The sequence below is a fragment of the Callospermophilus lateralis genome, chromosome 4 (genome assembly GCF_048772815.1).
Source record: "Callospermophilus lateralis isolate mCalLat2 chromosome 4, mCalLat2.hap1, whole genome shotgun sequence".
NCBI classification, from domain to species: Eukaryota; Metazoa; Chordata; class Mammalia; order Rodentia; family Sciuridae; genus Callospermophilus; species Callospermophilus lateralis.
This window is the reverse complement of record NC_135308.1, coordinates 122,933,699-122,959,657: the sequence shown is the minus strand read 5'-3', so window position 1 is coordinate 122,959,657 and position 25,959 is coordinate 122,933,699. Positions and strand designations below refer to the sequence as shown.

The 25,959-nt window shown below is 33.6% G+C and overlaps 1 protein-coding gene and 1 non-coding gene across 3 annotated transcripts in view; one reads left to right on the top strand and one right to left on the bottom strand.

Moving 5' to 3' along the window:
• The window catches only part of Tbc1d15 (TBC1 domain family member 15), a 61,748-nt gene that overhangs the window by 7,061 nt on the left and 28,728 nt on the right, over positions 1-25,959 (bottom strand). The window contains exons 6-12 of one of the 2 annotated variants that reach the window (XM_076853117.1): positions 18,229-18,331; positions 16,707-16,904; positions 14,788-14,916; positions 13,782-13,885; positions 12,662-12,756; positions 6,051-6,167; positions 518-618 (exon numbers count right to left, since the gene is read on the bottom strand). In XM_076853117.1, coding sequence (XP_076709232.1) covers positions 518-618; positions 6,051-6,167; positions 12,662-12,756; positions 13,782-13,885; positions 14,788-14,916; positions 16,707-16,904; positions 18,229-18,331 — 847 coding nt within the window. The remainder of the gene's footprint in view (positions 1-517; positions 619-6,050; positions 6,168-12,661; positions 12,757-13,781; positions 13,886-14,787; positions 14,917-16,706; positions 16,905-18,228; positions 18,332-25,959) is intronic. The other variant, XM_076853118.1, reaches the window with a different exon arrangement.
• LOC143398705 (small nucleolar RNA SNORA66) lies at positions 21,830-21,969 on the top strand. The gene has a single exon (XR_013091307.1). It is a non-coding gene; the product is annotated as a small nucleolar RNA SNORA66 (small nucleolar RNA).

The window sequence follows — 25,959 nt, the reverse complement described above, 5'->3', positions numbered from 1 at the left end:
TCTCCCTCTCTCTCCTTTCCCCTAATCTTACACTAGCTTCTGCAAATCAGAGAAAACATTCAGCCTCTGACTTTCTGAGTCTTAGGATTTCACTTAGCATTATAGTCGCTCGTTCCATTCATTTACCAGCGAATGACATGATTTCATTCTTGTTCATGGCTGAGCATTATTGCATTGTGTATGTATACCACGTTTTCTTTATCCATTCATCTGTTGAAGGGCACCTAGGTTGGTTCCATAGTCTGGCTATTGTGAATTGTCCACTATAAACACTGATGTGGCTGCATCCCTACAGTATGCCGATTTTAGATCCTTGGTTTATACACTGAGGAGCAGAATAGCTGGGTCAAATGGTGGTTCCATTCCTAATTTTTAGAGGAATCTCCATACTACTTTCCAGAGTGGTTATGCTAATTTACAGTCCCACCAACAATGTTATGCATGTACCTTCATTTTTAGTTATAAAACTAAATTTTTCAAAATGAGTTTCATTTAAGGGAAAAATCCCTGCTCTTACCATTTGGTCCATGTAAGAGGCAAAGCACCAAAAGGCATCCACTTCATTTTCCATCACATACAAAAGAGGAGAAAGTAAGTCACTCATTCCTTGCACATAGCCTAAGAAGAAGAAAATAATATTATCTCTGAAAAACCTATGCTTTATGTAACTGTGTGTGTGTGTGCGCATGCACTTCACCACCATTTTACTGAAAATTATGTATTCCCTTTGGATTAAAAAACTGGCAGGTATTTCTTTTCATGAAAAAAGAAAATAAACAGGGGGCTGGAGATACAGCTCAGTTGGTAAGGTGCACAAGGCCCTGGGTTCAACCCCGAGCACGCGCATGCGCGCGCGGACGGACGGACGGACACGGACACACACACACACACACACACACACAGGGGGGTGGGGATGAAGAAGCATTCATGTGAGAAATATAAGTTGTTTTATATTGAGATGTCAAGCACATATGTATCTTGGAGAATGCATTTTAGTGAAGGTATCCCTATAAAGAGTGGATAATAAAAATAAGGTGCAACAGCATCTTGAGAAAAGGAGGTAAAGAAGAAACCAGAGGAAGATTAAATGTAAGAACACTTATTCAAAGGTATATTTAAATAAGAACAGTGAGGAAGGCAAGGGGAAAAAATTAAGGAAGAATAATGCTGCAAAAATCCAGGTAAGAATGTTGAAAGGCCACAGTGGTCAACAATGCCCAATTACTACAAATAAGTAAAATAAAATAGAAAAGGGTCCAACAGCTTTAGCAAGCAGACCACTGGTAATTCAAAAGGAATCTCTGAATCTCTCTCTCTCTCTCTCACACACACACACACACACACACACACACACACACACACACACAATCTCTCTCACACACACACAAAACAAACAAAAAAAAAACTTTTAAAAATATCATATCCACATCCTTCTCTTTTCTTGTTACTCTTTACCCAGACAATACTAGCAAACGGATTAAACCCAATCAATATTTTTGTAGTTAAATTGTCACTCTAACCTTTCTCTTAAAGCTATTATAATTTCTCAACCACGACACTAATTACAATACTTGATTAAAAGAAAAATTGGTAAGATAAGAATTCAGATTCCTCACTTTAAAACAAACAAAAGTGTTGGGTTTGCTTTTCATCTGAATATAGCAAGTTTCTTTTTATTCCATGCTATAAACCCCTTAATTTCCTTCTTTTACAATTCAATTTCAGACACCAATTCTTGAACCAACAAAGGGATATTCAACTTTGGAAGCTTTTGTACATTTGTTAAAATTAAATGGAGACTTCTTGGTTGGTGGCTTGGGACATCTGCAGAAAATATAGTCTTTAATGTGCAGATCCAAAGGTTACATTTTTATTCACCAAAATTTTCCCATACCCGAAGCCCATAAGTCTATAATTAAAAGGAGGAGTGGGTAATTCTGCTAGAGATGATACACAATTATGTATCATTGTTTTGGAGGAAAACTTTAAAAATGACCCCAGAAAGCAGGTAAACCAAAATCTCTTCAGAAAACTCAGATCAAACATGTAATACAAGCCAGGCACAATAGTACATGCCTGTAATCACAGCGGCTCGGGAGGTTGAGGCAGGAGGATCAAGAGTTAAGCAATTCAGCGAAACCCTGCCTAAATAAATACACAAAACAGGGCAGGGATGTAGCTCAGTGGTTGAGTGCCCCTGAGTTCAATACCCGGTACCAAAAATAAAAAATAAAAAACATGTAACACAAAAAGGCCTTCAGATCTCTTTATGAAAATAGATGAAGCTAAATTTGCTATGAGTCTATACCCTATTGTCTACTGCTATGCCTTTCCACACATCCTATTATAAATTCATTGGGTCTACATTGTCCTCTGTGACAAAGTATGCAGTACTCACATGAGCATAAAAAGATATCTAGGTTCCCATGGAAGACATTCAATTATTACAGTAGCAGACAATAGAGTTACCAAGACATTTACAAATAAGAGCTAGAAAAAATGGCATATGACAAGATATCTAAATGTGAGCACTTCTACAAATTTATGAAGATGGTTTCTAAAATAATGCATACTTTAAGGAAGACTAAATTGTTAACATCAGAATTTTCTTACCTGGCACTAACACAGTGAAATCTATTACAAATATAAAGTCTAAATCAATTAAGACAAAATGGAAATCTAATCTGAATTCAACAAAGTGCAAAAGAGTACTATTCTACTGGACCTGATTGCATATGGTCTACGATGGAAAAATTTCAAAGAGTGCTATTCAAAAGATTTACAAAGCACCTTTCCTCTAGGAAAAGAAAAGGGTTTATTAAGTTATAATGAATAAAAATTTCTAAAAAGCTAATTTAATCCTTTAAGTCTTCAGCTTTCATATGAGATCACTACCATATTTCTTCTATAAATCTTAGCTGAAGCCAGTTGTCAAATTAATCTTCGTCTTCTGATAGCCTTAAATCTATTTTATTTTATACATAATGTTCTTTAGGGTATGCCATGAATTATGGGGATGGAATTAATGTACAAATTCCTTTTAATTAAAGAAAGATTAAAGGTGTTTAAATTAGCATTCAGTGGCACTCAGATTCTGCACTACTGCTGACTGATGCACATCAGTACTACTATAATTTCTAAAGTAGTTCCCTAAAATTATTTTCAAAGCAAATTTGTTTCAGTTGAGAGGTGTGAGAAATGAACTCTTTATCATCCTATTGTACACCTCTTGTACTGAAAAGAAAATTTAATCTACATACAGGTCAATTTCCAGGTAATTGAAGCTTATCCCTTGGAGTATCAAATACAAAATATATATATTGAGAACTAAAAATCATCTTTTAAAAGAACTTTAGACACTCTCCTGCCTTATTATACGTAATATTTTGAATGTAATTTAACCTTTTCTCAACTATGCAGGATCATGATTATCAACATACATTGTAAAAAAGATATCTCCCATAGATACTTCCTGAAATACAGTATCTATACCCAATTAAAAATTACTCTTAAATTCTGCTTTTAATCATTTGGTCAACTTTCTCATTATTGAGAGTGAATTTAATGCAAATACATGTCATCTATAGGCTAAGGTGCCAAACATCTCAATATTATGGAATCACCCTATGAGACAGGGTAAATTTATAGCACAGGTTGCTCTACTGCAAATAAAGGGCAAGAGACATTGGTCCATAGCTGTTATAAGAACTATCTTCACTTTTCTTAAGTCTAGAATTATCAGTGGGAACCTTGACTGTGTTTCAGATAACTGAAATGCCTAAATAGAATGTGGAGTTAGTATAGACAAATGGGAGAGGCAAGTTTACACATTTCTCAGAATGTATTCCCGTCAAGATACAAGACCATGTGCAAATTCCTTTCTCAAAATTACCATCTGAGAGAATGGAGCAATGACTACTATTGCCAAAAACAATAGTCTGATGTCCTACAGTGGTAAGAGAAATTAAAACAGCAAGGGACTGGGGTACTGAAGATGGGAGGGATTAAGAATACCAGCCTGCAATAAAGTTCTGGGGCTCTACTCCAAGCCAATTATTTACTACCTGTGTGAACTCAAGTCAATGTCTCTGTTAGTATAACTTTACTCATAAAGTGGGAATTACTTCCCTACTTCTTCAAAAGACTACTATTAAAATTAAAGTAAAACTCACTCTGTAACATGAAAAGCACTCTACCAACATGCTTTAAATGATCCACTCTGAAGCTCACTAACAATACGACAGACAGGACTGGCTGCATTTTAACTTTTAAAGAAAACCTTGTGATTTTCCAAATAGGCTGTTACCTCAATACCCAAAAACAAACTTACATCTTCCCTCAATTTATAAAGACAAGAAAATATAAATACAGGGGCTGGGGATGTGGCTCAAGCGGTAGCGTGTTTGCCTGATATACGTGCGGCCAGGGTTCGATCCTCAGCACCACATACAAAGATGTTGTGTCTGCCGAAAACTAAAAACTAAATATTAAAAATTCTCTCTCTCTCTCTCTCTCTCTTTCTCTTAAAAAAAAAAAAAAGAAAATATAAATACATACAAATAGTGAAGGAATGTATCCATAATTTGAGGTTTATTTGGGTTCAATGTGCAAAGTATCCAAACATCTTCTCCAGATATTTAAAGCTCTATAAAAGTAATCTGGAAAACATCTATTTCTATTATTGTCTAACTGGAAACAATTCATATGGTAGGTAACTAAGAACTCACTCATCTTACTTATTTAAAGGCTGATGTTTTGGGATTTGTTGGTCCTTTTAAAGAAACTGCTCAAATTCTCTTGTCCCTTAAAATACTAGTTCCTTACTTAAGTTTTCCACCCCTTAGCATCCTTTCTGTATACAATTTTCCATTTTCACCTCCAGCACAGTGCTAACAACTCATATTTGGTATGAACATTTACCAAGAAAAGTAAATTTCAAATGCCCTTCAAAATAATCTGAACTACCTATGCAAGACATCAAATCATACCAGAAATAAAATGCACATTGATTCCCAAGTTTTCTCAGTTCATGGCATTTTTACTCTCCCAGTAATTTTTTAGAAGGCACTTCTAGACTCAAAGAAATAACAGCTCCAATTATTACATAATTATGTCCAAACATAAGTACAGATTAAGCATCCCTAATCCAAAACATAAAATCTGAAATGCTCCGACTAGAACTTTCTGAGTGCTTATATGAAATGTTGAAGCATTTCAGACTTCAGATTTTCAAATTAGGAATGCTCAATTAGAGCCAGGTGGGATGGCGCATGCCTGTAAGCCCAGTGGCTAGGGAGTCTGACACAGGAGGATCCCGAGTTCAAAGCCAGCCTCAGCAATGGCAAGGTGCTTAGCAAACTCAGACCTGTCTCTAAATAAAATACAAAATAGGGCTGAGGATGTGGCTCAGTGGTTAAGTACCCCTGAGTTCAATTCCTGGTACCCAAAAAAGAGGAGGAATGCTCAACTAGTAAAGTCTAGAAAATATTCCAAAATTAAAACTTAAAAAAATATATATATATGAACTCTAATAAAACACTTATGTTCTGGTCCAAAGCATTCAGATAAATAATAATCAGCCTGTGTTTAAGCCCTAAAAACTTAGCATCTGTTGGGTACTACACTGCACCTCAAACCTTGAAATTCAACCAAATTCCACTATTCTCATTTACTTTCAACCAGTAATTGATTGAAGGCCAAAAAAAACCCAGTTCTGCAAATACATAACTTCATCAAAGGAATATAGTTACATAATGTTAAATTAACTATTTCAGCTAGTACTTAGTACAGTGTTCTATATATGTCACTACAAGTCTCTCAAAAATTTAAAAGATTCCACAGTGCCCTTGTAAGTTTATCGCAGCAAATTTGGGGCTCCTGGTTTGAGAACCATACTTATTTATGCCTTATAAATTTCTAGTCCCCTGAGGAGCAATCCTTATGAATCTAGTCCACAGAACTATTACCTATTTTTAACTGGTTAATAAACTTAAGTTCTAAAATAAAAATACACAAGTCTTTTTAAATTAGGACTTCAGAGAAGAACTTACCTAAATCAAAATCGTACATACAGTAGGTCATCAGAATGTCATGTAGCAAAATCAACCCTGGATTATCTTGACCTTCATAAAATTTGTTTGTTCGATCTGTTCTGTTAACATCTTTTTCTAAAGAGGGAAATTATCACATATTTGAAAACCTCTCAAAGAACAGATTCTTATAAAGCTTATATCTTTATAAGTACAGAATTACTTGCTATTAATTTCACTTCTTGCCAAGTTTTACATAAAGAAAGAAAAATTCATCAAATTATATTTCAAATATGGAGTAAAGTGACATTTTGGAATATTGTTCAAAAACAAGTTCACTTCTTCACAAATTTTTAAGTATTCTTCAGTTTTAATCTAAACATAGAAACCTTTTATTTGCACAGTCAAAAATATTTTCAATGAATTAAAAGCAACACTAATAATTCACATTAGTTAGCAATAAAAATGCCCATCATTAATGCATGTGATAGGTAGTAGTACTTGAAAAAAAATAATTTTTAAAAAGTTAGTAGCCAATCAAGTGTAATTAGAAATTTATTTCATTCATGATTACTCCTTCATTTTAAGAAGCATTATCAACTTTCTTGTTATGTTTCAAATTTATCTTTAGGAAAAATTGCTTCCATATTTTCATATACATACTATTCAGTTTAAACATTATAAGCAATTTTATAATTTTTAAAAAATTAAAATCCATACTTTGATGTTGGAAATGAATTTCACATCATTAAAAACAGAAATGGAAATATCACCTTGAGCACATCCAAAAGTATCAACAATTCAATTCACCAATACTAATGCCTACTAAGTGCATTTTGTGAGACTACAACAAAAAAGACATTCTCTAACTTGAATTTCTCAGAAAATCAGGAAGAAACAACAAACTCAAAATGATTTATTCCAAAATCAAGTCTGTTGTAAAGCTTTAATTATCCTCCCCCATTAAACTAAATAATTTAAAAAACTTTCAAAACTCTTTACACAGAAATAGGATGATATTTCACAATGAAGTAGAATCTAATAAAAGATAGCATAAGTTTAGGTTATACATTTTTAAAAAATTATTAGAACAATATTCCATCTTTCTGTTAAAATACACATTTGGTTTTTAAAATACAAGTAGGTATCTATAGGATTATATATATACTTCTCAAATAAGCAAAAGCAATACCAAAAAATTCATGCCATGAATATAAAATTTCAATTTAAAATGTCAAAATATTTCATTCTCATTTCACAGTTGACAAATAATTTTCTACTAATTAAAGCACAATTTACAATGACAAAATGCCAACAGACTATCAGCCTTAGTGTATTTTAAACAGTAAAAAGTTGTTCAGATCCTCATGAACTATCAGTATTTCTTCCTTCTTATGTAGATACGTAGTAATGACAAGCCAGGCAGAAATTGTAAAAGGGATCAAAAAATGATATATAAAAATGGTAATTTATAAGGTATCTGTAGAAGCAAAATGATCACTTAAGTCAAGCCCTAGTGAAATCTAATTCTCCATGGAACTTGGTACACCTAAAAAAAAAAAAAGTTTAAGAAAAACACAATCATGCTGGTTGACCCCACTTGGCATCACCAACCTTAAGTGAGCCTATAATGCTATCTGGCAATCATGCACTATTTCCCTTGTCCATTCATTCTCCCAATTCATTTAACTACTTTACACCTCTTGTCAAGCCTCCACCTTCTCCCACATTTTACTCTCAGATCTTGCCTCTGACCTCTGGGAAAATGTAAGCTACTCAAGGAGAACTTCCCAGATACCCATGATTCTAACCACATAACTGCACGTAAGTTTATACAGTCTCTGTTCTCTCCTATCACTATCATGAGTTTTGATGATTATGGCTAGGACCAGCCCCTCTTTTCATGTAGGAAATCCATTACCACTGGCTACCCAAGGACTGTAGCAATTCTTATCTAGTTCCTCTACTAATCTTATTTCCTCCTCCTCCTCCAATTTCGTCAGTTCTTCTTCGCTACTGAACTATTCCCATAACATTCAACCATATGCCATTATTTCTTTTATCATCAAAAAACCTCTCTTATCATACTTCTCCATCTAACTACAGTCCATTTTCTCTCCTTGTTTAGAGCAAAACTTCAATGAGCTGTACTTACTGTCTCCAAGTCCTCTCCTTCTGGATTACCTCTAGGTTGTCACATCCACCAACCCAAGAAAATTTTGCTTTAATCAAAATTTCCAATAACCTCAATACTTTTTGTAATGGTGAATCCAAATCTTCATCTTATATGACATCCTAGTCATATTTTCTTGAAATACAGTCTTTATTTATTTTTTAAGATACCAAGATTTTGTTTTCTTTTCCTCTGGCTTTTTCTCAGTTTCCTTTGCTCCTAATTTTTCCTCAGTTTATACCTCTTCTTTTCTAAATATATTACTCCCTTGGGAATATTATCTAGTTTTCCAATTCATAGTTTCATGAAGTCTCATACCATATATATATTAATGACCGCTAAATTTATCTCTAGCCCCTTTCCCTCTTCTGACTTCCTCCTAGTTAGATGTAGACATCCAAGAAGCATCTCAAAATTAGTGTCCAAAACTGAATTCCAAACATTCTCTTCCAAACTTTCTTCTCTCATAGCTTTTCCCATTTTAGTAAAACAGTACTTCCACTTCTCCAGATGTTCCCCTAAAAACTTTAGAATCATCCTTTAATCTTTGTCTTCCTGTCTGACACTGGTATATTAGTTAAACCTTCAAAATACATTTAGAAACAAATATTCAGTTCTCCCACCCAACTCATTCTACTTCCCAGCCCAAACCTCACTCCATTCTAGCCACACTGGTCTCCTTGTTGTTCTTCAAACATGCAGAGGTCAGCAGTCCAGAATGCCTTTTACCCAGATAGCTGCATAGCATATAACCACTTCTTCAAGCCTCTAGTCAAACCTTTCCCCCTCAACTGCTAGCCCCCCAGACCAAGCAAACATCATCTCTCACCTGGACTATAGCAATAGCCTCAAATGATCTTTCTCCTTCCACCTTTGCCACTCTACCATTAATCTCCAGACAGCTAAATCACTGTCACTATTCTGCTCATAACCCTTAATTGGGGGCTGGGAATATAGCTCAGTTGGTAGAGTGCTTGCCTTGCATGCACAGGCCCTGGGTTCAATCCTCAGCACCACAAAAAAAAAAAAAAAAAAAAAAAAAAAAAACCACCTTAATTGGCTTCTTATCTCACCCAGAATAAAAGCTGAAGTCTTTACAATAACAATGCTCTACATAGATCTATATCTAATCCTCTACCATTACTCTCTGATTTCATCAGTTTCTATATTCCATCCCAACTCATCCCAGTCACACTTGTCTCCATTCTATACCCTCAAACATATAAAAACATTCTGGGATGGAAACAAGTCTAAGACAAGTTGATCCTTTCTGCTTAGGATGCCTTTTACCTATATACCAATCTGCATCACTTACCTCTCCCCTTTTACAAGTTTCTACTCAATATTCAATATCAGAATCTCAATAAAAGCATCCTATAATTGCCCACGTTGCAACTGCAACATCACACACAAACTACCTAACCCTCTTCCTTGCCTTATTTTTCTATTCAGCACTTACCACTAACATACCACGTTACTTACTGATCTTGTTTACTGTCTGTTCCCCACAGGAATGGAAGCTCCTTGAGGGCAAGAATTTTGCCTGTTTTGTTCACTGATGAATCCCCAATGCCTAGAGGAGAGCCTAGTACATAACAGGCACTAAGTAAATTTAATTGAATGAATGAATGTAGGAATGCTTAAAATAATCAATGTGATTTTAAAAGATGCCCTGGTGATTCTGATGTGCAGTCAAAGTTAGAAAACAGTGAAATAAAGACAGGGTCCCTGGGCTCTCTAACTGTCTCTCTTAATCCTAGATAATATATTTCTTGGATATTAATAATACCCAAATTTATATCTCCTATCAGACCACTTCAGACTATGTGATTAGCTCTTAACATTTCACATGTATGTTTTAACTTAAGGGGTGAAATACTTTTATTAGGTGAAAATACCTAATTAAATTTTCCCACACCTCATATCTTAAATTCTACTCCATATTTAATACATTAAAAAATCTTAACAATTCTATCACCAAAATAGGACATGAATCCTTCTATTTCTATATATCTCTGCTACCACCATCTCTTGCATAGATACCTGCCTCCTAGTAACTGGCGTGCCTATTCCTACCCTTACCTTTATACAACCCATTTCCTCAGAGCAGCAAAAAATGATTTTAAAATATAAATAAGATACCCTAACTTAAAATGCTGCAATAGTTTCTCATCATATTTGAAAATGCCAGTTTCTCATCATGATTCACAAGGTCTATAGGCTACTGCACAGTTTTGCTTTTAATATATTTTTTTTAGTTGTAGTTGCACATGATTCCTTTATTTTATTAATTATTTTTTTATGTGGTGCTGAGGATCGAACCCAGCGTCTCGCACATACTAGGCAAGCATTCTACGGCTGAGCTATGATGCCAGCCCCAGTTTTGCTCTTAATAAGATTAATTAAAACCCCCGCAAAAAGCTTTTGGCAAACTGTTATGGTTTAAATATGCAATATCCTCCAAGAGCTCATCTGTTAGGCAATGTAAAATTTTTCGGGTGAAATGATTGGATTATGAACCTTGACCTAATCGGTGGATTAATCTACTGATAAGAGATTAACCAAGTGGCAAATGTAGGCAGGTAGGATGTGGCTACAAGAAATTGGTCACTAAAGATGTGGCTTTGGGGTTTATGTTTTGTCCCCACTGAGTTGAACACGCCTCTACTTCCTTGTTGCCATGTCCAGAGCTGCATCCTTCTGCCACATCCTTCCACCATAATGTTCCTGTCCTGCCTCACAACGGGCCCAGAGCTATGGAGATGGCTGTCTGGGGATTCAGATTTACCAACTGTGAGCCAAATAAACATTTCCTCCCCTAATGGGGAGTTCCCGTCTGGTCTTTTGGTCACAGCAATAAAAAAAAAAAAAATGCTCTCAAAAAATGTTTTTTAGAAAAAGCATTACAGAAAAAGAATTTTAAAACTAACCTGTTATATTTATACTAATAGCATAGTATAGTTAAAAGGACATTTAATTAAGAATTAGGTTTGACTATAAGTCTAGAATGTGGAACTACATGAATAGATGGCTTTAAAAAATTCACTAATCTTCTCTGGACTTCAATTTTATTATCTGCTAAAAATAAGAAAACTACTAAAATATATCTCAATTCAAATTATGCTATGGAGATTTAAAATATCTGGATATTTCTACCAGTCTCCTGGAAAGAATGCGAATAGGACACAATAAAAAGTTGAGAAGATGACAGTCAACATCAAAGGTACTTGATATAAAGGGAAGAGAATATGTCATGTAGGGGAAAAAAGATTCAAAATAGTGAATCAGTTAACCTCTAAGATCCCTTCCAGGTTAAATATTTTATGTCCAAGCAAGGGAAAAAAATATCCATTACCATTTTTTCTACTGAAAATGGAAACAGGGAGTTTTATTTGGAAACTTTAGATAACTCCCTTTCTCAGGACCCCCAACCTTTTGCCCTAATAGAGGATGGATACAGTTTATTCTGTTATAGGTACTAAATCACTGGTATGTTGGGCTTTCCACTATAATTGAGAGAATTTTTCTTGGAAGAGAGGTGGTGGCAACACATCCCTATATACCTGTGATGCTATGGTTTTCCAAAGCCAATATAAAAGTTTCAAATCTAAGTTCCACTAATATCCAAAGTCACCCTAAAATTACAGAAAAACTATATGATAATACAGTAAATATTAAAATTGGGCTCAAACTTAACCATGTGACCTTAGACAAATCATTTTATGCTTTCGATGCTCCCATTTTCTAATTTGTAAAGTAGATATTATGAACTGAGGCAGACAGCAGACTTGTAAGGTACATAACAGAAACTACGTATCCTTCAATAATTGATACCAACCTGGTCTTTATCATAAAAGCAAGAAAACCCAGTGATGAGTATCTAGACACAGGCTAATATTTTTATGATAAAATTCTATCAATCACCTCTTAAGAGAATAGTTACTCCTTATCAAATATTCTATTTTCAAATACAAAATTTTACTACTTAAGTTATTTACCTAATTAAAAAATAAAATGTATACATTCTTAGAGAAGGTCCAGATGGATATAAATCAAAGTTATTGACCATGATTATCTCTGAGAGACAGAAACAAAACTAATTTTTATTTTCTTCTTTTACTCATATTTAGTTTCTAATTTTCTATAAAACACAACTCACTTTCATAGTAAAGAAAAACTAAAGTTTTTAAAAATGAAATCAACTCAACAAGCAAATAAAGCTAAATAATCTTTTTTTTATTCCCATTTTGAAAATGAAAATTGAGTACCTCAGCACTTATAATGACTGAATTCATGTCTATTGGATGAGAAAAATCAAGAGCTTTATAATACAAGTCCCAATGTACTTTGCAATTTTGATTCTTTTGAACCTCAAAACTGAACCATCTTTGCTTCTTTAATTTTATCAAGACTTCAATGTAAACCCCTCTCCTACATTTCCAAAGTTAAGAAAAATTACCGATAAGACTTCTATAATCTCTTAACCTCGAGTTTCTCTTCTCTTGTTCCTCGCTGACAGACTTCCACTGTAGTTTCATCCTGAAGTATTCATCACTATAGAAAACAATTTTATACCAAAAAAAACTATTTGAAAACTTTTCTTTTAACAGTGCTTAATTGGGTTTTTCTGTAAATAGTACAGCAAAGCATTTATGATGTTTAATGGGATGGTAACTCATAAATATGACAGTGAAATTTTGCTTTACGTTATGGTAAATGAATGAAAACAAACGAAAAAATAACCTCATACATGTCACAAAGTTTATGTGATAAAGTTAGGCTACATGCTAGAATAACTTTAGGTATGCTTTTAAAAACATCCCAATTCTTAAAATTACACATAAAGTTATTATTAAAATTATTTAACCACTAAAGTTTCTGAATAATTTTAAATATAAATGATTTTTTTAACGTGATATAAAAGTTCCATTTTCTAACCAGTCTATTGTAGAAATTTGTTAATGTAAAAATATCTCAGAAGTACTGGGATTGATAGAGATTTTGAAAAACGCCCCAAAGGATAGAAGTAGCTTTAAGTCAAAGGATTGACTGACAATGGGGAACAAGAAATATACCTGCAAAATATACTCTTTTCAGTATAAAAAATAACTTAAAACAGAAACATTCTTCTAAAAGAATTATCAGTATGTTAGAGTATCATGAAAATAATTTAAAGGTAACTAACCTAAATAGTAAACATACCTATCTCATGAGGTTTTTTTAATAATTTCAGAATAAATTATATAACTGAGTCAAAATGAACAAGATACATTTTTAAATGCAGGTCTACATAATTATCTTTAAAGTACGCAAAAAGCTTGTACACAAGGTTGGAATAAGAGGACCTGAATTTTTCTATCATACTCACCTTTTACATACTCACCGATATACAATGAGGTCCTTCTAACTGTTTCTAGTTAGAAATAATTATAGTGCTCATAATTTTTAAGTTAAAATAATAAAAATGAAATTATTTTCCTATTTTTCTAGTCTATTTCAAATTCTCATTTACAAACTCTAAACTAATTTGTATGGTTAAGTTACAGAAATTTCTTTGATAAACAAAGACCAGTACTTACGTTTTTTGCTTTTGTAATTGAGTCCTTTCATCCTTGGTACTTTCCCAAGGAAAATATCCCAGAAGAAATTTCCATGCTTGCTTTCTCAATGAATGGCTAAGACCCTGAAGAAAGCATGTACATTAAATTAGCAAAAAATAAACAGTAATAGTGTAAGTTCACAAAACTGGCAAGAAAATAAATAAGAAAACTAATATTTAAGAGGCAGTTTTAGCTGGGCACAGTGCCACATGGCTTTAATATCAGAACTCAAGAGGCTGAGGCAGGAGAATCATATATCTGAGGCCAGCCTGGGCAACTTGATGAGGCCTTAAGCAACTTAGCAAGACTCTGCCTCACATACAGAATGGAGAGCCTGGCATGGTAGCACATGCCTATAATCCTAGCAACTTGGGAGGCTGAGGCAGGAGGATCACAAGCTCAAGGCTGGCTTAGCAACTAACAAAGCTCTAATCAACACAGAGAGAACCTGTCTCAAAATAAAAAATAAAAAGAGCTGGGGACATACTTAATGGTAAAATGCCTCTAGGTTCAATTTCCAGTACTGGAGGGGAAAAAAAGGTAGTTTTATACATAAAAATAGTTCAATTCAGTGAATACTATTTTCTTTTTCACTTCAAGAATCTGAAGGTGTAAGAAACTGCTAGAAAGTTTACAACAATGCAGAGTATATAGTAGACTATATAGTAAAGAGTGGGGCTAACAAGTTTTTCTAAGCCCAAAATTACTGGATAAGGCAAATGCTACTGAGATACATGCCTCCTTCACAAAACCCATAAAACTTCAAGTAAGGAAGAATATCTGCCCCTAGGTTTAAGGGGCAGTTATCTCCATACTTGACCCCCAGGGACATAATAAGTACTTTGCTCTGTCCCTCTCAATCCCGAAATTATAAGGCATCATTCAAAGAAATAATTCATTCTTCCCCTTAAAAAAATAAAACTAACAACAAATACCTCAATACTTGCAGTATATAATATAATCAATATTAGAGTTTTTAAATTACCCCTCTAAATATCATCTGCTTCATATTATCTACATTTAAAATTCTTCCTTCAGAATCAATGTTCTTAGACCACTCTTCCAGTGATACTGGCTCTCTCCTTTGAACCACAGGTCGTTCTCCCAAGTCAATCTAAAATAAGTAATAAGAGTACTTCTTTAACAAGTTAGATTAAATCAAGGTATACAGAAACATTATTTTTCAAACTTGAGTTCTCTTTCCTTATTTTCTAGTGTTTAGTCCATGGATTATAAATTAGCATTAAATACATTTTCCGCCTCTTACTATACAAATAACTGTGTTACAAATTCAGAGATACGAAATCCCTTAGATTAAAAACATTTGTCATTTAAGAAAAAAACTTCTTTGCTATTTTGGGATTCAGTTATGTAAATACAGAACATTCAACATATAAACTCTGTGAGACCTTTCAAATCAAGTAGTATGCTACATTGTTTTAAAAAATTTAAAAAGGAGAAAATTTTGTATTAACCATGTCTTAAAATTAGCTCTTCTTGGGGCTGGAGTTGTAGCTCAGTAGCAGAGCACTTCCCTAGCATTTGTGAAGCACTGGGTTCGATCCTCAGCATCACATATAAATAAATAAAAAAGGTACATCAACAACTAAAAACTATTTTTTAAAAAATTAGCTCTGGGGCTGGGGTGCCTAGCATGTGTGAGGCACTGGGTTCGATTCTCAGCAGCACATATAAACAAATAAATTCATAATGTGCCATCAATAACTAATAAAATTTTTTTAAAAATTAGCTCTCTTCCAAACTAAAGTTTGTATTTGTCAAAACTGATTCATAGCCAGGCGCACACCTGTAATCCCAGCAGCTCAGGAAGCTGAGACAGGAGGATCACAAGTTCAAAACCAGCCTCAGCAAAAAGCAAGGTGTTAAGCAACTCAGTAAGACCCTGTCTCTAAATAAAATACAAAATAGGGCTAGGTATGTGACTCAGTGGTCAAGTGCCCCTGAATTCAATCCCTGGATGCCCCACTCCAAAAACAAACAAAAAAAAAACCTGACTCATAACCCATTAGTTCCACTTGACATTTTCTAGCTCTTTTTTTTTTAATTCAATTAACAGATGTTGGTAATTTAAAAATACCAATTCCAAGATAAAACCTTTAATTAAGCACAACTTGGATATTTATAATTTTCTTTCTATAAGTCTAGAATTATAACAAATTAAAAATTCTTGTTAAGCATATATTAAGATGTACTATTAATTCAGGGCCAAAAAACCATTTGACTTAAAAAATAAAAGACTCACATGAAAAGAAAAACCGGAGTGTGTCTCTGATGCCTCCCAAGAAAACACAAATCATGAACAGAACTAAGAGGCAATATGCAAAGATCACCAATCCCTTACTCCTATTCACTTAATAAAACAACCTGTTCACAACTATTAAAAGGTAATCAAAATACTGTCATATATAACTAAAAAACCAAAAATATTTTCTTTTAAATTTAAAAAAAAAAAAGGTAATCAAAGAGCTAGACATGGTGGTGAAGGCTTATAATCCCAGCAACTCAGGAGGCAGGGAAGGAGGACTGCAAGTTCAAAGCCAGCTTCAGCAATTTAGCAAGACCCTGAGCAACTTAGGGAGACCCTATTTCAAAATAAAAAGGGCTGGGGATGTATCTCAGTGGTAAAATCCCCTAACAGGGGAAAAAAAGTAATAAAAGAAAAAAGAGTAACAACACTAAAGAATAGAAAGTGTTAAATGGAAAACAATCAAGAATATGGTGGAAGACAAGTGTTAATTGTCAGAAATGTTAGCAAAAAGCTGTAAAAACAAGTTAGGGGAAAGAGGCAGATGTCACTAATATTGAGTTTTCATTTCTACAGCATTCAGTGCACATACTCCCATTAAAATAATAAGACTGTATTAAATGTAAATCTCCACTCACTCTTGTAATGACTTCAAATCCTGGTTCTTCTTGTTGATTTATTTTTAGGCCTGGAATAGCATCACTAAGAAAATCTGCCATTTCTGAAGGTGGTCGTTGGTGTGTAGAGGGATCACTGCCTCTTAAACTATCAAAAATGTAGTTTGTCACTTTGGAAAATCCTACCATAGTTGCTGTGTAAGGATCCTTTTTAATTTTCTATGTAACAGGAAGAAAAATATTGGCATTATTCATTCAAACAAAGAGTAAAAATATCCCCCACTATAGGACAAAAAGCAAAGCTTTTTAAAAGAGGAGAAATCAGAACTAAAATAAAGTGTTCTAAGATTATCTTAATTTTTTTCTTGGAAGAAAAATTTAAATTTTCTAAGCCAACCTTTCATTTGGTCAAAATAGCATAATAAACAGCAAGTGAATCTACTGATTAAATTACAGATAAACAAATGATTTGCAGGCTTCATCTAATCTGCATATATCAGAAATATATGCAGTGCTTACTTTCCAGTGGTGAATGACCCACAACAGCTTTCTTCTGTCTAGCAGTCTTGCCTTTACAAAAAAAAAAAAATATATATATATATGTTCCTTGAAGTGTGTGCTACCACCTAGCACAAAATTTGACAGCTATATTTAGAAGCTCGGTATTTAAATAGTAACTGACATTTTAAACCAATTATAGTGATAGTAAAAAATCATACTAGTAAGAATAATTTGTTCTGGGACAATGCTGTCCGAAAAAACAGTAGAAAAAGCCTTTTGCTGTTAAGTCCGAGGGTTACTTCTGAAACATAAGCTGCTTGTTCATTCAAGTTTAGCAAAATATTTATTAAGTAACTGATTATTTCATAATAAGAAAAGCTGTCCCCTCAGTTTTTATTTTAAACAATTTTAGCTTCCTATCCTCCTTCCTAAAAAGCTCCCTCTCATTAATTAATCTCATCAATTTTTATATCTTCAAAACCAAAGAAATATATTACAGTGCCTATGTGTTCAAACATCTGTTAAATAAATAAGTGCATAAACGAATAAGTAACCATCTCATTAGTTCACATAGTAATCTGAGTGAAATTCAGCCGTGCTAAGTGCACAATTTTAGCCAAATGCAAGAACACGCTAAAATACTTTTAGAGAATTAGATTATCATGACCCCAAAATAACCTATGTAAATGAAAAATAAAAATTCAAACCAGATTTTCCCTAAATTGATCATTTATGAATTCAAATTTGTTTACTTTCTGACTCTTAACAATGAACACTGTAATGAAAATCTACTGATATCCAATTTTAGTATTATGATAAAGGGAAAATTTTGTGTTAAGAGTAAATAATAACCAAGGAAGCTTCTAGGACTTGCAAATAATATGAATCATAATACTATTTCTATAAAATTACAGAGTATAGTTCCATAAAGATTTACACACACAAGTCTCATTTCTGAATATTCTCTGAGAAGGTAAAAGGTAGAATATATATAAAATATTGAGTCAAATTAATTAATACAAGATCAACTTAAGAAACATACTTGTATTAAACCATATGCTGGTTCATCAAGAAGATTTTCAAAAGACTGTGAAAGACTTTTATTCTGACAATTCACAAGAAGTGTTCTTTTATCCTGTGGAGATCTGTAATGAAAAGGGGATTTATAAAAACTTCTAGCATACTACATCAACACTGCCTGCACAATTACTAATGCATAGTTACTTTTCCTAGCAAAAGAAAAACTTAACATCCAGTTCTAGAAGTTTCCCAAATAGTCTAGCAAATATTTAACAACTATTTTAAATGAGTTCTCAACTACATAAAATAATAAATTAGCAAATACTAAATTAACAAATTGTATACAAAAATTAATAAGTACATTTTTATTCTAGGCAAAGCTAAGGTGTTTAAATTATAATGAACCAAATTCTTGTTTAGAATTATAGGAGAAAAGTTTTTTAAAAATGTCTGCCTTTATTATCATAAAAATTAAAAAGCCAAACAACTGTATATGATCTGAACAATTCAGAAAAATATGTCTTTTTTTGAAATGGTTCCCAATTCCATTCCATAGTTTGGTAAGTAGTACTGCTTTACAACGTTTTAAAAATACAGATGCATAGTTATTTGGTAAAGATCATTAATCATGCCAACCACAGTTATCAATACACACATATGAACATATTTAACAAGATTATTATATATTATTTAGGTAACAGTATATTTTTAGTTTTCTTGCTTATTGAAATTCTGAAAGTCTCTCTCCACACTTGTTAGTAATTACACAATAAATAACATGCTTTCCAACTAGACATCTAATTTCAAGTAATGAGACTAATTATCCAATCTTTTTTCTATTACATATACTAAGTTTTTACACTTAAGTTGTAATAAACATAACTTTTGTGTTTAAAATCAAAATGAAATGTGCTATTTTACTGCTGTTAACACCTCTAGTTTATTATAAATGTTCAAGATAAGATCTTTAATAACAGTTATCTCTTCTCAATTCTAACACAACATGACATAATAAGAATGCTACATAGAATATAAAATCCAAAACAAGATCTTATTCTTACACAGTCAGAAACAACACTGAATCTGTAGAAACAATAGCAGCTAATAAGCCCAGTGATTTTTTAAAAGAAACAGGTTATTCTTTGACATGGGGGGAATGTAGTTGAAAACACTCAATTTTCATCAAACATATTTTCCTAAAATTTTGGGGAATAGTGGGTATGATGGAGATTTATAAATTCTCATGAAGCATTTTTTTAAATGCTAGGCCAACTTTGTTTTTGGTTATAACACTAATGGACCTTTATTTATTCATTTATTTATATGCAGTGCTGAGCATCAAACCCAGTGCCTCTCACATGCTAGACAAGTGCTCTACCAAATGAGCCACACAATTCCAGCCTAGACCAACTTTTAAATGCAGCTCAGAAAACAAAAGAAATTAATACAAGAACATTTTTTTCTTAGTGCAGCACTATTAGTACTGTGGATATTTTGTTTCTAACAATAAATTACAACAAATTATTTCTTTAAAATACTAATTAGAAAGTGGTCATGAAAGTCAATAAAACACTGCCCATCATGGGTGGGGAGAGGGGATGATGGCCAAAAAACATGCAACCTTCGGTTATCTGAGCTCAGATAACTCTACGGCTCCGTAACAACTAAAGTGGTCACTAAACTGAAGATGGGAAGAAAAAAACTGACAACCCCAAAAACTACTTAAAAGGAAATATTTTGTTTTTTATACCTAATTCTGTAATGATAGGTGGAGGAACCATATGAGAAAGAGAAATAAGAAGAAATTTAAGACCTGATTGTCCTGAAGGAATCAACAAAACATTAAAACGTCAGTCAAGGGACAAGCAGTGTAGTGCTAGGCAACTATACACTCCAAAAGGGGGAGGACTGCCCTTACAGAATATTATTACAATGTTTCTAATTACTAGGTTATCACAACACTGTTTTAATCTACAAATGTGTATTCTGGGAAGCTGATCTTTTATGCCAAAATTACTCAAAATTTTCAAACTCACTGCAACAGTAAGATAAACTTTTAACGAAGCTAGTATCATCAATTCTATTAAAACCACCTAACGAGCTTAAAGAAAACCATAGTCTAATATTACAACAGAAGCATATCTCCCAGAAACTCTGCAGTGCATCCCAGGCTTTGGAATGAGTATCTAATCAAAGACCTGAAGATAAATTTAGAAACTATAAGTAGAACAAGGTTTGTATGCTGAGATGAAGTGGCAATCTTATACTGCTATTAAGAATGCCTAATATGGGGCTGGGAATATAGCTCAGTGGGTAGAGGCTTGCCTCACATGCACAAGGCCCTGGGTTCAATCCCTAGCACACACACACAATAAAAAGGAATGTCTGATATATAACGCTAAAAAAATAACATTGCAAAGGATATCAGTAGAAAAAAAAAATGTGAATAAAAAATAGGTGCACAATATTTACAATAACAAAATGTTATATCTAGAACTTAATCTTGTACATGGTACTTTATGATGATACAACCCATTTGGCTATGGGAGGGGGAATATTTTACTATTTGGATATTTACCTATTAATTAATGTAAAAATGGCCAAATATACAAAATATTAATGGAGTATGCAGGACTCATTTATATCATTGCAACCAACTTGGTTCAAGAAAGCAAGTAAAAATGGACTTGTGATTCATTTTTTTTTTTAACCCAAGTGAATATTATGGTTTAAGTGATGATAAATAGACAATGCTTATAAACATCAATGAATATGATGCCTTGTTTTCCTGGGATAAGACAACCATTTGAGAAATACTAAGCCTCAAGAAACTGGGTTATTTTGTACTCTGATTAGGTTTACAAGAATGAAAGAATAAACTAAGCACTGTTGGCCTAGCCTCTTTCTTCCTGGCTCTTGTAAGGCTGTGAATCCCTAGCACAATCTCTGCTCAACCATATGGCAAAGCCTTGCTACTGTGGGAAAATACCTACTGTTTAGGGAGGAATACTTAATTATTAGGGAATGTATTAGGACGACAACATAGCCAAAGTTATAAGCAACAGTCTTCAATTTAGCTTAATTTTTAAAAACCAAACACAGGGGGCTGGGGCTATACCTCAGTGGCAGAGCACTTGCCTAGCACATGTGAAGCACTAGGCATGATTCTTAGCACCACATAAAAATAAACGAAATAAAGGCATGCTATCTGTCTACAACTAAAAAAGCAAAAACAGAAACAAACAAACAAAAAAAACCACTAAACAGATATCTAGTCTAATTCTCTTGGTTTTCAATTCTGAAAAAGATGGGAAGGATGACCCCATGCACAGATTGGCTAGCATCCTAATGAAACTGAAACCAAGTGTTTCCTCAACTACTATTCTTTGTAGTTTCTTCAACTGTCTTTAACCACAAAAAGATGACTCTGGGAATTTCATTTTGCTTAGGATAACTGCTCTAGGGACAGGAAATGAGACTTCCCATGTTGATACACCTCATAAAACAAAAAGTTGAGGATAATATTTGGAAGTTTTCGTTTGTTTGAACTTTAACTTTAAAATGTGAGAATTCTATTTACTTGGATCATAACTACAAAAACAAAGGCCTTCAAACTTTTTTCTTTGCAAACTTCATCACTAGCTCTGCATGATGTGGCAAAAGCTAAGGGAACCAGGTTGCTCAATTAAATTAATTGTAATGACAAGAACATATTAGCCTCAGAAGCTATTAATTGAGGTGCTCCATTTTTTTTAATATACTGGTGACCATTTGAAGAACCTTTATTCTACTTGAACTCGTGCAATCTCTGGTGAACTATAAAACATAATATAATGAGCATAATTTGTGATAGGAAAGGAAATAGGCAAACTTATTTTCAACCTAGAGGAGAAAGAGGTGCCATGAAGATAAAAATATTAGATGTACTATTCTTACACATTTCAGACCATTTGTGGGCAAAAAGTAAACTGCCCCCAAATTGTCACAGGAAAATATACAAAGGAACAATGGTTGACATTAGGGAATAGTTTTTGAAATCATCACTTCAGACAACTATCCCCTCCCTCAAGGATAGTCAAATCCTGGTGGGTCATAAACTTAATAATTGAGCTCAAAGAGGAGGAAAAAAATACATACATATATATATGTATGTATGTATGTATGTGTATATATATATATATATATATAGAGAGAGAGAGAGAGAGAGAGAGAGATTAACCTCTTCTATCTTTTCTCTTTTACTAGATCATTAAAATTTGTATTTAATCACTTATGCTCACCTCTCATTCTACTTTATCCTCCCTCAGTTGATTTCATTCTCACCTGTTTCAATTACTACTATACACAAAACTACATATTATCCTGTATTCTTTTGTACTATGTATGTCTTATTCAGAGTATTTACTACAGTTTTAGTTTTACATTTGTTTAATTGATGTTTGTCTTTTCCACAATACTACAAAGTCCATGAAGGAAGAAACCATATCTTTTTGATTACTGCTATTTTTTCTAGCATGTAACACTGTTACATCTAAGAAACAGCAGCCCCTCAAAAAAAAAGGAACGAAAAAAGAAAAATATGTAGGAAAGAACATCAATTTCATAGCTTCATGTTTCCAAATGGAAATAAGCACTTTTAAAGAAACTCTCCATCCTGAGATCAGTAGAGAGCAAGGTGCAGGCTTGTCATAATCCTTTCTGCTTTCTGCATGTTCTCTCTTGGGCCTCTCTGTCAACAGAGAACATGTTTTTTGGCATGCTCTCATTCTCATGGCAAATGATCTGTCCTTGCTAGGGATGCCTAGGATAGTCAGAAGTGACAATAACTGAGTAAGTTCAAAATTAATTTGAGATGCCAGGAGTGGTGGCACATGCCTGTAATGTCAGTGACTTGGAGAGTGAGGCAGAAGAATCACAATTTCAAAGTCAGCCTCGGCAACTCAGCAAGGCCCTAAGCAATTTAGAACCTGTCTCAAAATAAAAAATAAAAAGGGCTAAAGATCAAGATATAAAATTAACACCCATAAATCAATTGATATACCAATGATGAATCAGATGAAAGAGAAATTAGGAAACCTATCCTATTCACAAATAGCCTCAGGGGGCAAAAAAAATACTTGGGAATTAATCTAACAAAAGAAGTGAAAGACCTCTACAATGAAAATTACACAACACTAAAGAAAGAAATTGAAGAACACCTTAGAAGATGGAAAGATATCCATGCTCTTGGATAGGCAGAATTAATATTGTCAAAATGGCCATACTACCAAAAGCACTATACAGACTTAATAGAATTATTATTAAAATTCCAATGATGTTCTTCATAGAAATAGGAAAGACAGTCATGAATTTCATTTGGGAAAACAAGAGGCCCAGAATAGCCAAAGCAATCCTTAGTGAAAAAAGGCATGACAATACCGGACCTTAAATTATACTACACAACTATAACAACAAAATGGCATGGAACTGACACCAAAACACACAAGGGAACCGAAGACACAGAGACAAAACCACATATATACAGTTATCTCATACTAGATAAAGATGCCATAATGACATACGTTGGAGAAAAGACAGCCTCTTCAACAAATGGTGCTGGGAAAACTGGAAATCCACATGTAGTAGAATGAAACTGAACCCCTGTCTCTCAACCTGCACAAAACTCAACTCATAGTGGATCAAGACCTAGGAATTAGACCAAAGACCCTGTGTCTACTAGAAGAAAAAGTCTGCCCAACTTGCCATCAAGTCAGCTTAGGATCTGACTTCCTTAACAAGACTCCTAAAATGCAAGAAATAAAATCAAGAATCAATAAATGGGATGGTATCAAACTAAAAGGCTTCTTCACAGCAAAGGAAATGATCAAGAACATGGACAAACAGCAAACAGAATGGGAGAAAATCTTTGCCACTTGCATATCAGATAGAGCATTAATCTCCAGGAAATATAAAGAACTCAAAAAATAACACCAAAACCCCCAAGTACCCCAATAAATAAGTGGGCAAAGAAACTGAACAGGCACTTCACAGAAGAAATAATATAACTGGTCAACAAATATATGAAAAAATGTTCTCTAGCAATTAGAGAAATGGAAATCAAAAACTACACTGAGATTCCATCTCACTCTGTTTAGTCAGAATGGCAGTTATCAAGAATATAAGCAACAATAAATGTTAGCAAGAACGTGGGGGGAAAGGTACACTCATACATTGTTAATAGGACTGCAAATTGATGCAACCACTCTGGAAAGCAGTATGGAGATTACAGAGAAAACTTGGAATTCAACCACCATTTGACCTGTTATCCCACTCCTTGGTTTATTCCCAAAGGACTTAAGATCAGCATACTACAGGGATGCACCTACATCAATGTTTATAGCAGCTCCATTCACAATAGCTAAGTTATGGAACCAACCTAGGTGCCCTTCAACAGAAGAATGGACACAGAAAATGTGGTGTACATATACACAAGAGAATATTACTCAGCCATAAAAAAAATAACTTTAGGACTTTTGCTAGTAAATGGATGGAACTGGAAACTGTCATGATAAATTAAATTAGCCAATCCTCAAAAAACAAAGATCAAGTGTTCTCTCTGATATGCAGATGCTAACACACAATGTGGGGGTGGTGAAGTTTACTGGATTAGACAAAGGGAGATGAAAGGAAAGGTGGGGATGAGAACAGGAAAGACAGCAGAATGAATCGGACATAACTTTTCAATGTTCATATCTGAATATATGACCACTGTAACTATATCATGTTCAACCACAAGAATAAAATCCTAATTAGAATAAGTTATACTTCATGTACACATGTCAAAATACACTCTACTATCATGCATATCTAAAATAAACAAATGAAGAAGTTTTTTTATTTTTAAAAAAAAAAGAAAAGAAATTGAATTGGGGGAGGGGAGGGCTGAGGATATGGTTCAAAATCCTGGGTTCAATCCCTGGTACCAAAAAAAAAATTTTTTTAATTAATTTGAGGTGAATTATGAGGCTACATACTTAAGACTCACTAATAATAGTATTTTTATCACCACCTCTGCTTCTTCTACTCATTTATACAAATTCAGAAACAGAAACTAAGCTCACTACCTCATTAAAATGCTACCAACACATATTCAAGGTATACACACCCCTATAATTGTCTATGTGATTGACACTGTCCTTAAATCTATCAAGGACAGAAAATTCTACCTCCTGAATTTAATATGCCTGCCTCCTTATTTCCTTATAGTCACATCCAAACCTACAATTTATTCCTCACAATAATCCTTTTAAAATCATATATCCAATTGATAATTACCATGACATCTATTCGTTCAACTTTTACTGTGCATTTAAGTAACCAGCACTGTGGCTAGGAAGGGGGGAGATAAAAACAAGATGCAATACCTGTCCTTCTGAAACTTACATTCCATAACAGAATGCAAAAGAAATAGACAAAATTATTTTATGATCTTAATTGACATGAAGGAAGCAAACAAAAAAATAAGAAGGAGAAATTTATTACATGGTGAAAGAGTGATCTAAAAAAGTCCCTCTGAGGAAATACTAAACTGAGACCTGAGATCAGAAAGGAATTTTGATGAAGAAAGAAACTCACGCCAGAAATTTTTTTTTATGGCTGAGTAATATTCACTTGTGTATATATACCCCATTTTCTTTGTCCATTCTTCTGCTGAAGGGCACCTAGATTGGTTTCATAGCTTAGCTATTGTGAACTGACAAAAAGATCTTTTCCA